The sequence below is a fragment of the Euprymna scolopes genome, chromosome 15, assembly GCF_053919585.1.
Source record: "Euprymna scolopes isolate OS-2025 chromosome 15, ASM5391958v1, whole genome shotgun sequence".
Taxonomy (NCBI): Eukaryota; Metazoa; Mollusca; class Cephalopoda; order Sepiida; family Sepiolidae; genus Euprymna; species Euprymna scolopes.
The window spans coordinates 34,213,190-34,230,551 of record NC_136496.1 but is presented as its reverse complement, the minus strand read 5'-3'; the positions used below and the strand labels follow the sequence as shown (position 1 = coordinate 34,230,551).

The following is a 17,362-nucleotide window of genomic DNA, read 5'->3' as shown; positions in this document are numbered from 1 at the left end:
CTTAGTCTTGAACGCCGAGTCATTCCATTTTCGGAGTATAATTTACAAAAAAAAAAAAAATGATATTGTTGCCGATTTTCATAACAATGAAAATCACAAATCCAATCTTTCTCTCAGCAGGGTCTTTTGCCGTTACCCGGGCACACCAATAATAATTAAAAATTGAAAAAAAATCATATCTGCCCGGCTTCTCCAGTATTTCGGGAGTCTTGACCGCCCCCCCCTCTTCCCCATGGGGAGCTTAACCATTCTCTGATTCCCTGGGACAGTCACGTCACTTGTTTTAAGATTCAGAGTTTAAAATGTTTTGAAGAAAAATACTCTTGTGACAGTATTGATCAAGACCACATTAGTGACGTCACATATTTTTTAATTAAGCACTGAATCCAGACAGAGATAATGAGCAGACAATCACAACCTGTCCAATGGAATCACACAAACCAAAGTTCACGTCAGGTGATGTGACTATTGTTGGGTGGAGGGATCATTAAAAAAAAAACTGTCAAACACAGGGGAAAAAAACTGAAATATCAATGCGGATGAAATAGTTAAACCGATTCATGTGGTTGAATATTATAATTTTTTTGTATCTGAAGAATTCGAGTGAAAAAAAATGACGGTTGAAAAATTATTGTTTTTTAATGTAACCCTCATTTTTCTATTCTAGTCAATGAAAAAGTGGAAAATCTCACTTTACATAAAACTGCTTATATACCGAGATACCAAGGTCTTATGTACAACACGAAAAGAAACTGGAATCTTAGGAAGATCTCCATCATTCCAGTAATCATAGAAGCAAACGGACACATGAAATAGAATTTCAAAAACTACCTAACAAACATACCCAGTGAACCAAGTGTAAGAGAGATCCAAACAATTGCACATAAAGAGACGCTTAGAATCTTAAATGGTCTCTCAGCTGAAATGCATGAGATAGTGGGTGAATGTATTAGGATGCCCCATCTCCAACTAGAACAAAATGATAAAAAAAGTTATATATATCGCTACTATTATATAAAGGTCACTTTGTGTGTGTGAGTTTCTTTTTTATAGGTTCCGAAACGGCTTGGCCTATCTTTTGCAAATTTCACACAAAAGATAATTTATATGTCTGCCAGTATTCTTAGATATGTTTTGTACAGAAATTCCTCCGATAAGTATCAAAAATCGGAAAAACCCAATCCTAAAAATAGTCTTTCTTTCTTATTGATGAAAAAGAATTTTTACAGAGTTATTTAAAATTGCACAGGCAAGGGAGATAATAAAATCTCAACAAATAATTTGTTAGAAAAAAAATACAGATTTGTTAACATCTGGAAACATAGCTCAGTGGTAGAGCATCTTACTACAGATTGAATAATCCTGGGTGTACCTCACCATTTTATTTTAATTTTTTTCTTATTAATGAGTTCAGTTTACAATAAAAGAAGAGGTCCCATTTAAAACCATCGCAAATCATTTCTTTTTTGCATGTTTTAAGACTAAACATTAAGCAAAAGTGAGTTTCCAGGGCATTTATCATCAGCTGACGTGATATTGTAAACAAACACAGACGGAATTTGATGAACTATATTATCATTATTGTTTTGCTTTATTTTTGCTTTTTATTTTCGAATTAGTCCACCGGGCAAATTATTCTTGTAATATATAAAATTCACTATAGGAATGATTCTATAATACATACGCCATCTGCATAAATTAAAATATCATGTTTAAATGTATTGTACGAGCAAGCAACGTGGGGAGTCCAGTTACTATGTAGATGTGTGTGTGTGTGTGTGTGTGTGTGTTTGCAAACTGCAAAAGTTCTTTTTGAGTATAACCTAATTTCATAAAATATGCATTAATTCCAATGCAAATAATTCCGTTTGTCATATCACGTTGTATATCGATGCTGTTAATTTTATTTCAGAGCAGGATTAAATCTAAACAGTATAAAGAGATTGATTCAGATTGTCGGACTGACTTCCTCATCTTGGTTGTTATAGTCACAATGTTTCGACCGTTTTGGCTTTTGGCCTTCATCAGGCGTTTTGTATCGAACTGGGGAACCGTTTGTTAGGAGTCTCGAACCCAACCCTTTATTATTATTACGGGTGTACCGTGTTCGGACTCCAGCTAGGCTCTGGGACATAGTTGCTGATTCTCTGTTTTGAATGTTACTTTTCACTGCCTTCGTTCAGGATTGAACTCAGCACCTTTGCCGAAACGTTGTGACTATAACAACCAAGATGAGGAAGTCCGACAATCTCAATCAATGAAAACACCTCATTTCAAAAATACAGACAATTAGTATAAAGAGATGCGTGCAGAAACGGCGAGTTCATTGGTTTTGTTCAAGTTCTAGGATTAGTAGGTGCACCTATTTACAATGCCTTCCCACGGGACAGAGTTAGACACCAGGGTCGTTTTTTAACGTGGAGAAAAGGTACAAACCTAAAAATTGTCTCAGTCGTAAAGGATTTCTCCTCCACTGAAAGAGAACAAGAAATGGAAGTGCCGCATCTGAAGAACAGATACTACACTTTGAGGTATTTATTTGCTCCCCCACTGAATAAATTAGGCACAAGACCGATTTTTAAAGTGAGGAGTGAAGGGGAAATGGGGACCAACTCCCCGGGAAGTAGGGGAGCTGGATAGTGACAATTGGTATGAAGGGTTGCCCCTACATTGACCAAGGTCTTATATGTGGGGTTTCCCCCACATATGGTCTTTGCTTGCAGTATCTGCCGGAACAGATGGTATTTATTTGCTCCCCCACCGAGCAAATTAGGCACAAGGCCGATTTTTAATGTGAGGAGTTAAGGGGAAATGGGGACAAACTCCCCGGGGAGTAGGAGAGCTGGATAGTGACAATTGGTATGAAGGGTTGCCCCTACATTGACCAAGGTCTTATATGTGGGGTTTACACCACATATGGTCTTTGCTTGCAGTATCTGCCGGAACAGATACTACACTTTGAGATATTAAATCTTTTATTCATGTTAAAAAATACATTCAAAATTAACGTGGAACAAAAAACTTAGGCACATGGCCAACTCAAAAGGGGGGAATTTTGGGGGTCGTTGGTCATCCTTGTCACTCCAGAACTAAACAAAGTCAAAAGTTTCTCCCAGCTAGTATCTTCTTTCACATCTTGGCCAAAGGGCCAATAGAAGGGTCGGTTGGCAGGGAAAGGCCAAATAAAGCATGGAAGGATGGACTTGATTTGCCAACGTCTCAAAATAGCAATAAAAGCTTGCCTAGTGATAGGTTAGTTTGGAAGTCAATTTTTGAAAGCCGTGCCGGCATGTAAACAGAAGTTAAACCGCATACGATAATTAAAAAAAGATTCCTGATTGCATAATTGAAATAATTCACATTAATAACACCCGTATCATATAACATTAATAACAAGATGGCTGCCAACTTGCGTTTGAGTATTACTTTTGCTTTTAATCACAAAACTTTTTTCAAGCAATGCCCATGCATGAAGCTTAATTAAGGAAAAGCTTTGCACAGAACTCAACCCACTCTCCAAGCAACATCCATTCTGACTCAAATATAGCAAATCAACATAATTGAAAGCAACAGATGTTATATCAGTTTTCCTTCGAGAAGCCTGCCTTTAAGAAAGCTGAAAAGGACATATCCGAGTGATTTTACCACACCTCCAGAAAGATATATACTTATTAAAAAATGTCAACGATTAAGCTCTAGTTATATCATTTAAATCAGGAAAAAGTGAGCTTAAATAGCCATTTAAATTTACAAAAAGAAAAAAATTAATCAAACTGTTTACTATATCTCCTCAGCTATGCAGCATTAATTAATACTTGCATTTTATTCATCATCATATCGTATTGTAACGGAGCTCGGAGATTCGTACGGTGGTTATATGCAAATAAGGAGACTTGGGCGAAGTGAGGTCACGGTAGGGAAAAAGAAAAATACTATAAAGAGAACGTGGATGACGTTCAAAAGGATAGAAGCATCACATTAGGAATGACAATTTATTTTCTGTTCAATTCTTTTTCAATGTGCTAGAGAGAGAGAGAGAGAGAGAGAGAGGGAGAGGGGGGGAGTGTTGTGGGTGACACAAAATAGCAACTGGTCGTTTCCTTGGCTGACATTTGTTTTTATTTACAAAAACTTTAGATAGGAATTTCATTTTTCCGTGCCGCATTCCACTGGCCCTTACGTTCGTCCAAGGCCAAATTTCAATATGACTGTTTTCAAAACTTGTCAATTAAAGAATGTTGATTTCGAAGTTTTGCAAAAAGCAATTGTTATGACTTTTGATGTCATTTGTTGGTTTGAAGATTTCCACAATATTTACGTGTGCATCCAGCTCCATATGCGTGTGTGCACAACCAGCAATAATTCCGGTGTTGCCCAGAATACTATTCAACAAGAGACGTGAGTGACGTCACAGCTGTAACAAGAAGTCACGCATGGCAGGAGAATGAGGAATAAAGGTCTTTTCTTTAAACCTGAAACAAGAGTTGAAGTTTTTCCTTATTCTTTGCCTCCTTTGTGACTGAGTCTACAAAGTGTGGGTCCCGAATGTCTACATGGTAATGCGTGTGTAAATATGTAACGTTACAGTATGAATACTAAGATTCTGTTGTTAGCATTGGGTTTCCTGATGTTTTTTTTTCTAATTAGCATTCTTTCTAGAAAGGCATTGGGTACTTAGGGAAAGGTTGCCAACATCCTATTTTTGTGGAACGAACTAGATTTGAATTTGGGACCCCTAGGTTGTCAGTCCGTGTCGTTAACCATTAGACTATTGTCACCTACCTGTATTTTATTAATAATTACATTCTCAATTGTTTATATTGGATTATTTACAATTTTTTTTTTTTTTTTTAACTACCTTTGTTGATACACATTCACACACAGAGAAAGAGGGTCAAGCAACATAAACCGAAAATAAGAGACACAATTAATAATGGATGGATTACTTAGCAAGTAAACTGCAAATTATATCTAATTAGAACAATGGAAGTTTTTTTTTTTTCAAACATAACTCAATTCCAAAACCAAGAAATATGTAATTTTGTGGAATTCAAATATATAGGAACATAGCCTACCGGAAACATGTGTATACAACTCAGCTACACATATACATGTATGTTAGTACACGCAAATATGCAAACTTGTAAACACAAGAACAACTCACAACAAGTCACAGAAGTCAGCTTTTCTTTTTTTTTTGTTAAGCATAAAAATACTCATTAGATCGCTACTTATATATAAAAGGCACTTTGTCTCTGTGTGAGTTCATTCCCTATGGATTCTGAAACGGCTCTGCCTATTTTATTTTTTTTTTTTAATTTCACAGAAATGTACTTGATATGTCTTTGAATGTTCTTAGATTTTGTATTGGAATGTCTCCGATAACTATTGAAAACCAAAAAAATCCAATTCAAGAAGGAACAGTCTGAAGTTAACATCCTTATATAGCCTAACATCGCAAGTGCATTTGAGAAGTTTTATCATCGCAGAAGTAGAAGCACCCGACATATAAAATCAATAGCAGGTTCTTTGATAAGACAGGGCATGTTTACAATATTTCTGATAAGAGCACAATTGAACTATGATACTTGACTTTTGTATTTTAAACTTTAATTCAATGTTTATGTAAAAAGATAATTTTATAAAATCAACGATGTGTTCTCTACGATGCAATGTAATTTCTATTGTAGATGCAATAACTGCAGGGAGGCATGAGAACTTCCTCCCAGTGCACTGTAGTGGGTTCCTGAATAGAGCAGGCAATCAATCGATTTCATTGAAAAATGATCGATTTCAGATTTCAATCACAAAAAAGTATTGGAAATGTGGATATCCGTTGATCCTCATTCAATCCTGGCTAATGTCGAGTCTCTCTGCTAGTTGAAATTAATCAGTGTTCAATTATTAAGCTCTACCTATATTAAGTATTAGTACATATATATAAGTAGCGTTTGTGTGAGTGTGTCTGTGCGTACAACTTGCCTACACCACTGGACCAAACATGAACAAACTTGGCATGATGATGGTCTCTCACCTTAGGATGATCTGCACTATTTTTCAAGGTCAAGGTCATAGCTTATGTATATATTCTCCTACAGCTCACCCCGTTGTACCGGTCATGACCAAACCTGATATGATGATGGTCTGTGACCTCGGGATGGTGCACAATATTTTTCAAGGCCAAAAGTTAACGACGGAACTTTGCTAGTGTATCCGTGTGTGTATTTTGTAGATATATATAAAAAGCTTTACAAATATTTCTTTTCTATTTTATACATCTATAAAAGTGAACGTGTCTGTAAATTTCCCTATGCAATAACTGTCACTTTAAAGTCTACAGACTCAAAATTTGATATACAGGTTATTGAGATTTGGAAAAATCTTTGTAATTCATTTTCGGACAGAAATTTGGCTGTTAAGGGGTCAAAGTCCAATGATTTGACCTTTGAGAACTCTATCAAACTCCTCTGCAAACTTGGGGTATAAACCATTGGAATTTTAGATATAGGTTCCTTGGACATGGATCTAACTTAACTTGAGCCCAAAACAATAAATTTTAAGGGGTCATAATAGAGGTCAAAGTTATTAAAATTTTGACCTCTGCGGTCTACCAAATTACTCAGACAATTTCTGGTCTAAACATTTGAATTTTGACATAAAGGGTATTCAGATATGGCAAGCTTTTGCATTGGTTTGGTTACCAATATGTAAATGTATGTTTGCATGTCTGCCTAAAATTTTCGACAGAGGCGAGGGATTTTACTAAGATCAGCATCGTTCTGAATTTTGACCTTTCAGACGACAAATATCGAAAAATTGGCTAAATACATTATCTTCACCTTCAACTGGGCATTTTTCTACAGGTATTTCGATATTTTTGAAAGTCATCCTCACCTTTTGATTGTCTAGCTTTAATTTAAACCTACGTCACTTCTGATTTGGTGGTGGTTGTAACAGCGAAAACATCAGGTTTTTTCCTCCTTCGCAGTACGGATTCAAGCCTGCCTTCCTACTACAACTTTTTGGTTTTACTCAACACACACATCCAAACAACTGGGCAACGCCAGGCTGAAATGCTAGTATTTTAATGGTAATTTTTCTTTCAAAATCATTTTTACCAAATCATGATTTATGGAGTTTTGGGTTTTTTGTTATTGTAATTTTATGATTGATATATGAATTTTACCATATTCTTATCTTTTGAGCGTAAAGAATTTGGCTGTTGATCGTATTATTTGGACTTGTTTCAATCTTGAGTGTTATTTTCACGTTTCGGCCAATTCCAATCTCCTTCAGGTGTATCTTGTTCAACTTTAGAATCTGTACAGTACTTTGAACGGAACGGAATCCACTGGAGTAGCATCCTAAGTAATTTGTAATTTTATTCTGAGTATCGTCTGCAAACCTCCAGAAGAGAATTAACTGCATTTTATTCATTACACCACAGGTGTGAATTCTAATATGAATTTGAAGAGCATTAAACATATTCTTGCTTTTACTACTTATCACTGTACGTCACAACAGATTATATGATGTGGTGCTAAGTTTCGAGACTTTTTTTTGTCCAGGCATTTAAAATTGTCATAAATTCTTAAAAATTTAGTATGCTATACATCTTATGAGATAACTGACCAATTTTTATGAACAGAATACACCCTACTAAAGTCAGATTGTAACAACTAGTGAATTTCACAAATGCAATCTAGACGTGAGGACACTTTAGAAGAACGATATACAGTAAATTTTGTGCAAAGTTTTGCCCAAGGGTACTCCATCCTTATTATAGACTATCAAGATAGGCATGAAGACATTTCCTCATCCTCCCTTTTATTCAGACCTTGCTCCCTGTGATTTTGGTCATACCCTAAGCTCAAGGAAAACCTTAGACGCTGTCATTATGAGACAATTAAGGAGATGAAAGGGGGTGTGACTAGGGTCCTTGATATGCTCAGACAAGAGGACTTCTATGGGGCCTTCTGGACGTTGTAGGAACAGTACAAGTGCATTGCAGTCAGAGATTACTTAGAAATAGACTAGGGTTTTATGTATGTACTATATAAAAAGTGCCCATACGAAAAAATGGAAACTTACGCATGCCATATATGTTGTTAGTCTGGAAATTTATTGAAGGCACCATGTATGTATTTAAATTTGCTTGTCACAATGTGACCACCTCAAATTTGAACGATGTCATATTCAAATGAGCCTAAAAATATCTCACCAACGATATAGGGAAGATGCGTACATTATTTGAGGACATTTTTATTTATCCATAAAAATAAAACTATAAATATAAAAATAATATCGTGTGTGCGTGTGTGTATAGATATCAACTGGTCACATAATACTGAAATTAACAGGAAATAGTAATCATACATCAAGGATAGTTTATAACGATTAAAATCTTTGTTGGGATAAATAGCATAGACATATATCGGCCAGCTGAAATGTGAAATTTCAACTGGCCGATAGGTTTTTTTTTTTTTTTTTTTTTAAATTTCTTTCTGTGCATGCTAAAATTGAACTCATTTCTTCAAGTGGTTTAATATTAAGACTTTATTTTCTCGATAACAACATCAGTAAAGAATGCAGCTGCAATGTTAAATAATTTGGTTTTCACTATTTTTTTTTAATTTTTGAAATCGTTTCTTCATATTCATAAATATGAAATCTGCATAAATTTAAATGTATTTTATGACAAGCAGAAGCATAAAATGCTAATATTAGAGGCTTGGATAATATCTTTATTTTTTCTTTAAATTTCTTGCAGATTTTTTACATTTTATGTTTGATTCAGTATCTAATTTTTTCTTTCCATTTAAAATGGGACATGAAAATTAGGCACTTCTGCAATACTGTGTGGTAAACGTTTTTGGTTTTCCAAGAACCGCGCCTTAGTTTCACCAGTTTCGCTTTTATACGAAAAAGCCGAATCAACACAAGAGGGGCCGAAATAATAAGAATCATGTAAAACTTAAATGTAAATAAATCTTAGCTGCGACACGTGTTCACAATACGTACATATGATTTAAAGAGTATATAAGAAGTTCTAAGCGATAGTACTTCCCTTCTTGAACATACAAAATCTTGTGCATTTTGTCATATATATATATATACACACACATACACTAGCGGGGGAGTACCCGGCGTTGCCCAGGTGTTTCGAGGTGTGTGCTCGGGCCGATGGGGGGGGAGGGTCAAAACATTAGAATAAACGAAGTAAATATTAAAACTTAAAAAAAAAAAAAAAACACGAACGTATGGTAAACGAACAATGTTAAATGTAAAAACCGGAAAAACAAAAAGAAAATGTGATGGAAAAAGAAAACAGAAAAACCAACTTTAAAACTTCTTTTAAAAATCTGACCCCCCCCCCCAGCATGTGAAAACCTAAGAATAAGCGAAGTATTAAAAAAAAAAAAAAAAAAAACTAGTGTAAGGCAAATGCAAAACAGAAAAACGAACGTTACGTGAAAAATGGCTTAAATAACCCTGCTTCAATATTAAGGGGAAAAAAAAAAAAAAACTCACACCACAATTCGAACCCAAAACCTTTAGATAATGAGGCTGCACTCTAAGCAACTGAGCTAAGGCGACATCAACGGAATTGTCGATTTTTCAAATGTTGTAAACTAAATCAGGTTATGTCGTTTGTGCATGCGTAGAACCGAACTCGTCATGAGGACTTTTTTTTTTTTTCACAATATTTAAAATATTGTGTTTTTTTTTTGTTTTTTTTTGGGGCTATAATCAGTTTTTAATATAGAAAACAAAGAAAATGAACTTTTTTTTTAAATTTATTTATTTTACAGTTTATTTCCCCACTATGAACGTAGCTCCCCCAAGATGAGATGATCCAGCTTACTTTTTGGCACCTGCTTTTTTGGCGGCTGGTGCAGCAGTTTTGGCAGCTGGCGCAGCCTTCTTTGCAGCAGGTGCAGCCTTCTCTGGTTTCTTGGTTGCATCTGTCTTCTTGGCAGCTGATGCAGCAGCTTTCTTGGCAGCAGCCTCCGGTTTCTTACCAGAGGCATCTGCTTTCTGGCCGGTGGCCTCTTGTTTCTTAGCTCCATTGCCAGTTTTCTTAGTTGCCTGAGCCTTCTTTTTTGCTGCGGCGGCAGACTTCTTGGCCTCAAGCTTTTTAGCCTCAATCTTCTTCAAGAGGGCTTTTTTCTTGCCTTTGCACACAGATTTCTTACGTGGATCAAGTGAAATTTTGCCTTTGGCAATTGCCTTCAGAATTGCCCGCTTGGTAGCAAGTAAATCTCTCCTTTCGGCAACAGTAAGAGGTTTCCTCTTGGTCTTCAAACTGGCTGCCTTTCTGGCAGCAATAGCCTTCTGACCAACAAGAACCTTTTTGCTCAGATCTTTCTTGGGAGCAACTTTCTTGGGAGCAACTTTCTTGGGAGCAACTTTCTTGGCAGCAACTTTCTTGGCAGCAACTTTCTTGGCAGCAACTTTCTTGGCAGCAACTTTCTTGGCAGCAACTTTCTTGGCATCATCCTTTGTCGGAACTGGTTTGGCTGCCTTTGGAACTGCAACTTTCTTTGTTGGGGGTGCAACCTTCTTGATATCAGAGACTGGCTTCTTGGCAGCTTTGGCAGCCATCTTCTTGGCACGAGCAGATTTCTTTGTGGGGATTTTCGCCTTAGCTGCTGCTGCCTTAGCGGCTGCAGCAATAACATTAGCCCTGATGTTGGCTTTCAGCTTGATTAACCAAGCAGAACGCCTATCAAGCTCAGCTTGTTTCTCCATTCGCTTTATTCCTTTCGGAACAACTTTGTTGTGTTTCTTAGCAAACCGCAAGTTACGCAGATATTTACGGTCAACCTGCATGAAAAAAAAAGAAAGAGTTTATTAGTCATAATATTCAGATAGACGTTTTACATATTTGGAATGCCAATATAGTAAGTTAAATGTTATAGTACGTGTAATAGCATGAAACAAAACAATTTAGTTATATCATAAATGAATTTAACTTCATGAATTTGAGATGAGGATTAATAATATGTATTATTTAAATTCTTCAAACTACCATTTTTGAGTGTTCTTGTCAAACTCAGGAATCTTTTCTGACAAATTCGAACACCTGCACAGAATTTCAAATGGAACTAACTTTTTTTTTATTTAATCCACAGGGGGTAGCGGGCTCTTGTTCCGTCCGCCATGACCGGATAAAAGTCGTAAGTAATTTGCAATTGTATTTTTTAGTGTTTCAATCTTCAACCTCCAGAAAAGTAACTTACAACTGAATTTTACTAAGTAGTTTATTCACTACACCATAAATCCTTGCAAAACATTGTGAACATAACACTCAAGGAGAGTAGTCTGAATAATCCAAATATGAATAAATTTAACAGTTACAGTAACTGTCATTGAAACAGACATTTGTCAAAAGATTACATTTTTAGGAAACATGTTTAAGAAGAGCGTTTTTTAAAATAATATTTCTGCAAATTAAGCATTTTTTTGCTTTTATTTCGGCAAAATGTTATCACCTCCATCTAACATAACATGCAAAGATGATTGTACAATTAGCTTAAAGTTTCTTCTAAAGTTATAAAAAAAAAAAAAAAAAATTGTTTTAGTAAACTAATCTTTATAAACATGAAACCAATTACAAATTAGTGGCAATTCTGCTTTTTTGAGATAATACCATTAGATTAGAAATGTCTCGACTGTAAAATATTGAAAATTACAAAGTGCCTTGATATTTTCATTTGAAACTAAAAACCAAGATGAAATTGCATCTTTTTTTTTCTTTTATTAATTAGTATTGTATGTACACGAGGGTTTTATGTTCTAAATAAAACTGACATATGTAGACATTGGATATATCTACATTTCATGGCAGTAGAATTTATTAATAAAAAGAAAAAAGCTTGAAGTATTTTACACTAAAAATAAATTTATGTTTCTATAAAATGTAAACTAACAGTAATTTGTAAGCAACTAAAAATGGTGTTTTAACTTCATACAATTTTGATATGTCTACTGTTAACTTTTTGAATAAACAGCTTCACTCTGGCGAGAATTTTATGAAAACTTATATCCACAAAAAAATAAATAAATAAAAAAAAAATATTTATTATATATAGATTTTCATCAAAATTTTTTTTTTATTATTAAAACAATCATAACTAAAAGAATTTACTACAATAAATGTTCCTGGGGTTTTACGGCACACCAATATCAATAAGTAACATTGATGCTTCCTGTCCAGGATGTGAGGTTTTATGTCATCTCCTAAATAAAACTGGCAGATATGTAGACATTGCATGCATCTACATTCCGTGGCAGGAGATAAAATGTTTTAAAAATAAAATTACATAAAATATAAAAACCTAACTATTCTAACTGAAATTGAATTCATGACTAATTTGATACAAACTTTTTAAGCACCTATAAATTTTTAAAAAAAAATATACATTACATGTTTAGACTTTTTGAAATAAAATTTGTTCAAAAATAAAAAGTTCTAAGATATTCACACTAAAAATAAATTTGTTTCTATAAAATTTAAACTGACAGTAATTTGTAAGCAACTGAAAATGCTCTTTTTATTTTATACAATTTTATGATAAGTCTTAACTTTTTGAATAAACAGCTTCACTCTGGCGAGAATTTTATGAAAACATATATATATACATATATATATATATAAGACGAACCTAGGAGAGGAGATTCTTTAAAAAAGATCTAATTACATCTACTTAATTGATTTGATACACCAAGATAAAATTATGACTAAATGCAAATGAAAAGTCTAGAAATATTTATTATAAATATTTTTATTAACAAATTTTTTTTATTAAATCAACCATGTATAATAATTAAAAAAATTTACTACAATGAAATGTTCCTGGGGTTTTACGGCACACCAATATCAATAAGTAACATTGATGCTTCCTGTCCAGGATGTGAGGTTTTATGTTATCTCCTAAATCAAACTGGCAGATATGTAGACATTGAATACATCTACATTCCGTGGCAGGAGATAAAATTTGTTTTAAAATGCCTTTCAGATTTAAATTTAAAAAAAAAAAAAAAAAAAAAAAAAATTTTTTTTAGAAATTTGATTTACTTTTTAGTCATTAAAATAGATAACATTTTCAAAATGCAACTTAAATTGTTAAAGTTACAGGTACAATTGTTAAATTAAATAAACTATAAAAGCATAGTTTAATGAAAAATTATTAATTGTTGCACTACAATATAAAAACTAATCCACTAATTCAAGAGAAGGGAAACTGTCTATCAAACTTGAAATATTTGGCAAATTGTTAAATTTAATTTGAAAACTGCTCATTATGCAAAGGGATAATCTTTAACTATTAACATGCATACCAAGACTAGAGAAAAAAAAAAAAAATGTTCCTGGGGTTTTACGGCACACCAATATCAATAAGTAACATTGATGCTTCCTGTCCAGGATGGGGTTTTATGTCATCTCCTAAATAAAACTGGCAGATATGTAGACATTGCATGCATCTACATTCCGTGGCAGGAGATAAAATCTGTTCAAAAAATAAATAAAAGTTCTAAACATCTCACACTAAAAATAAATTTGTTTTTGTAAAATTTAAATTGACTAATTTGTAAGTAAGTGACAATGAATATTTTTAACTGTTCAGCTTTCAGGAAATTTACTTGAAAAATGAATCTAAATTTATAAAACAATAACATTGTTTTCATATTAATATCTAACCTCAATCAGACGTTAGCTTTTTCAAAATATTTCCATTACAAATACAAGGAATTAAAAAAATACTGTAATTACATTTTTACCAAAAGTATTTCACAAGATAAAATTTTATTCAAGTTTTTTTTTATATACTAGCAGGCCACCCAGCATTGCCCGGTTGTGAAATGCACAAAAATATATTTTAATTAATAAAAGAAACTGAGACATGTGCATGCAAGAATTTTTTTTTTCTAAATTGTTCACATCTTGCAAGTAAAAAAAAGGGGGGGGGGATAAAAAAAAAATACAAGCTTAAATTTGAGAAATGCTCATTATGCAGACTTGAAGGATAATTTTCTTATAAGAGACATGTAGCAAGATGAGAAAAAGTGTTTCTAGGATTTACAGCACCAATATCGACGAATAAAATTATCCAGGATAGAGTTTGTCATCTAAACTAGGCAGATATATATCTACATTCTGTGGATGAAAATAGGATTAGTGTAAAGAAAAAAATTTCATATTTCCATTAAACAATATCAATCGCAAGACAAATTACAAATTCATCAGAAACCTTTTAAAACATGTCTGTAGTCTCATGATTTAAGGAGAACCAAAATCAGTTTGTGACCCATGCTGAAACTTTTCAGTGTTTTCTGGCAGTTTACATATAAACAGATGTAAATGAGCTTAGCCAATCAGATTAAACTGCAAATTGAGTAAATAATAAAATTCATTAACATAATTGATTAGTGTAATAACGAATTTCAAGTTTTTTTTGTCACCGTAATCTCGTTCAAAAACTTTACCAAAAGCCGTACCAGTATAAAAAAAAATTTTGTAGGCTCTTGATCAAAATATTTTTTTTCGTGCTTACATATGGTGACCATTTTTGCTTTAAACGTAGATACAGCTTTAAACTGTATGTAAATAAAAGCTGTAGATGAATTTAGCCAATCAGATAACACCAGACAAGAATTTGAAATCACAAATTAAATGAATTGTGAAATTCATTAAGACAATTTTAGACAATTCAGTCTCCTGGAGAGAAAACAAAAAAGCTCAATATGTTCTTTATTAAAAAGAACGATTTTTTTTTTTTTTTTTTTTTTTTTTACACAGTGATCACGACTTATCAAGGCCCGGAAACCACTCAGGGATAAGGGTTATTGCAAGTACATTACATTAGTGTAGAGATTTGATGAAGTGTTTACTTAAGGGGGCGGTTCATTAGGAATTTGTTAACATTGGACTTGAAGACATCCAATGTATATATTCATGTTAATATATAGTGACTTTTTTCTTGCCTTAATAGGTGTTCCAATTGTTTACGTTAACAGCTGAAAGATGCTGATAAAATGTTCAAACATGGGTCACAAACTGTAACAGTACAATACCTAAAATAAGCTTTAATACATTTGTTGATAAAAATTTAAGATCCTATACAATACAGATGAAAAATGCAGTTGAAAACATATCTTCTAAGCAAAGATAGGCCAGATTAATTCAAACAATAAGCTTTAGACAAATATGAAGGCATATTTAAAATAAAATGCTTGAAAAAAAAAAAAAAAATGCTTCACTAACTTGGTAAAAAAGTTAGGCCAGCTTTGAAATAAAATATTAGGTTACAAAAAATACATTTGCACAGGTGAATGAAAAACAGTTAAGGATTAAATTCATGTAACTGCCTTAAGAAAAGGGGGAAGAGGAGTTTTTGATGATGGCATTGTACCCCTTAATCAGGATAGGGATTGATCTCAATGTTGAGGCTTTAAAATTTCTTATGGGATGATTTAAGTGAACTGCAGACCATATAAAACTTAAATCAGTTTGTAAGACTAATCACAGAAAATCGGTAATGAATCATAGTAGTCAAGTGAACTATATTGAGGAGGAGAAAAAAAAAAAAAATAACATCTTGTATGTAATGAATCCATATTTTCTTTAATATTCTTAATGCTATTAATATATTCATTTAAATGAATTTTGTGTTTTCATTATTTTACAACAATGTTGTTCAAATATATTCTTGATAGCCTCCACTAAAAATCTTGCGTTACATTAATTCAAAGCTGGGAAGTTAATGTTCCTGGGGTTTTACGGCACACCAATGTCAATAAGTAACATTGATGCTTCCTGTCCAGGATGGGGTTTTATGTCATCTCCTAAATAAAACTGGCAGATATGTAGACATTGAATACATCTACATTCCGTGGCAGGAGATGAGATTTGTTTAAAAATAAATAAGTTTCAAGTACCTCACACTAAAAATAAATTTGTTTCTATAAAATTTAAACTGACAGAAATTTGTAAGCAACTGAAAATGTTCTTTATATTTCATACAATTTTATGATAAGTCTTAACCTTTTGAATAAACAGCTTCACTCTAGCAAGAATTTTATGAAAACTTATTTATATCCACAAAAAGAGATAAGATAAAACTTTTTCAAGCAAATGGGAACAGGAGGGGTGGGGGGCATGCTTTAGCAAACATTCGATTATATAAAAAACTACATATACTTAATAGATCTGATATACCAAGATAAAATTAATTGTAAATGAAATCAGTCAAGAATATAGATTTTTATCAACAAAAATTTTTTATTATTAAAACAATCACGTATGATAACTAAAAGAATTTACTACAATAAATGTTCCTGGAGATTTACGGCACACCAATATGAATAAGTAACATTGATGCTTCCTGTCCAGGATGTGAGGTTTTATGTCATCTCCTAAATAAAACTGGCAGATATGTAGACATTGGATACATCTACATTCCGTGGCAGGAGATAAAATGTTTTAAAAACTCTTTAGATTTTTTGAAAATGTAGAAGAAACTTGATAAAGAAAAATAAACAAATGTCTTTAAAATCAAGTTGAAAATGGTGAAAGTTACAGGTGTAAGTGTTCAAGAGTGAGAAGAAAAGAAAAAAAAAAAAACTATTAAAACTTTTAATAACTATGAAAAATTATGAATTGATCTACTAATTAAAGAGAAAGGAAACTTTATCAAACTTGAAATATTTGACCAAATGTTTAAATAAATTCAACTTGAAACAGGCTCATTACGCAGACCTGATTTATAATAACAATTTTTTTTTACTAAGAGACGAAAAAAAAAAAAAAAAAGTTTCTGGAGGTTTTATGGCACAAATATCAATAAGTAAAGATCGATGCTTCCCATCCAGGATGGGGTTTTATGTCATCTGATATGTAGATGTTAGATATATCTACATTCCGTGGCAGAAGATAAATTTTGCATAATGCTTTTATTTAATTTTAGTTCAAAAAATCGGTACTTGTACTGTTTAATCAAGACATTAAAAAATGAAAATATCAAAAAAAAAAAAAGGTTATATTGTACGTATCCGTTATGGAACGAAGTTCTCCGGAAAAAAAATTTCACCTAATTTCATCAAGTATTTTATTTTTTTACAGTTAAAAAACAATTATACCAAGCAAAAGGTTCGATTTTTAGGAAGAAAAGCTAGAATTAAAGATGGGGAGGGAGTGTCGGCACTTTAACTGTAGTGTGTTTCACAAATTCCATAATGGCTGACTTCAACACGCTCTTAGAGAATGTGTTTTTCTGCTGTAAAAAACTACTCGATCAAAATAAATGAAATTAGGGGATCTTCAGTCCAAAACGGATATGTACAATATAACTTTTTTTCC

General features: G+C 32.9%; 1 protein-coding gene across 3 annotated transcripts in view; it reads right to left on the bottom strand.

Moving 5' to 3' along the window:
• Positions 1 to 9,784: 9,784 nt before the first annotated feature.
• The window catches only part of LOC145293772 (uncharacterized), a 49,598-nt gene continuing 42,020 nt past the window's right edge, over positions 9,785 to 17,362 (bottom strand). For all 3 annotated transcript variants that reach the window (XM_080140283.1, XM_080140284.1, XM_080140285.1), the window contains one exon: positions 9,785 to 10,827. In XM_080140283.1, coding sequence (XP_079996409.1) covers positions 9,862 to 10,827 — 966 coding nt within the window. In that variant the 3' untranslated portion in view covers positions 9,785 to 9,861. The remainder of the gene's footprint in view (positions 10,828 to 17,362) is intronic.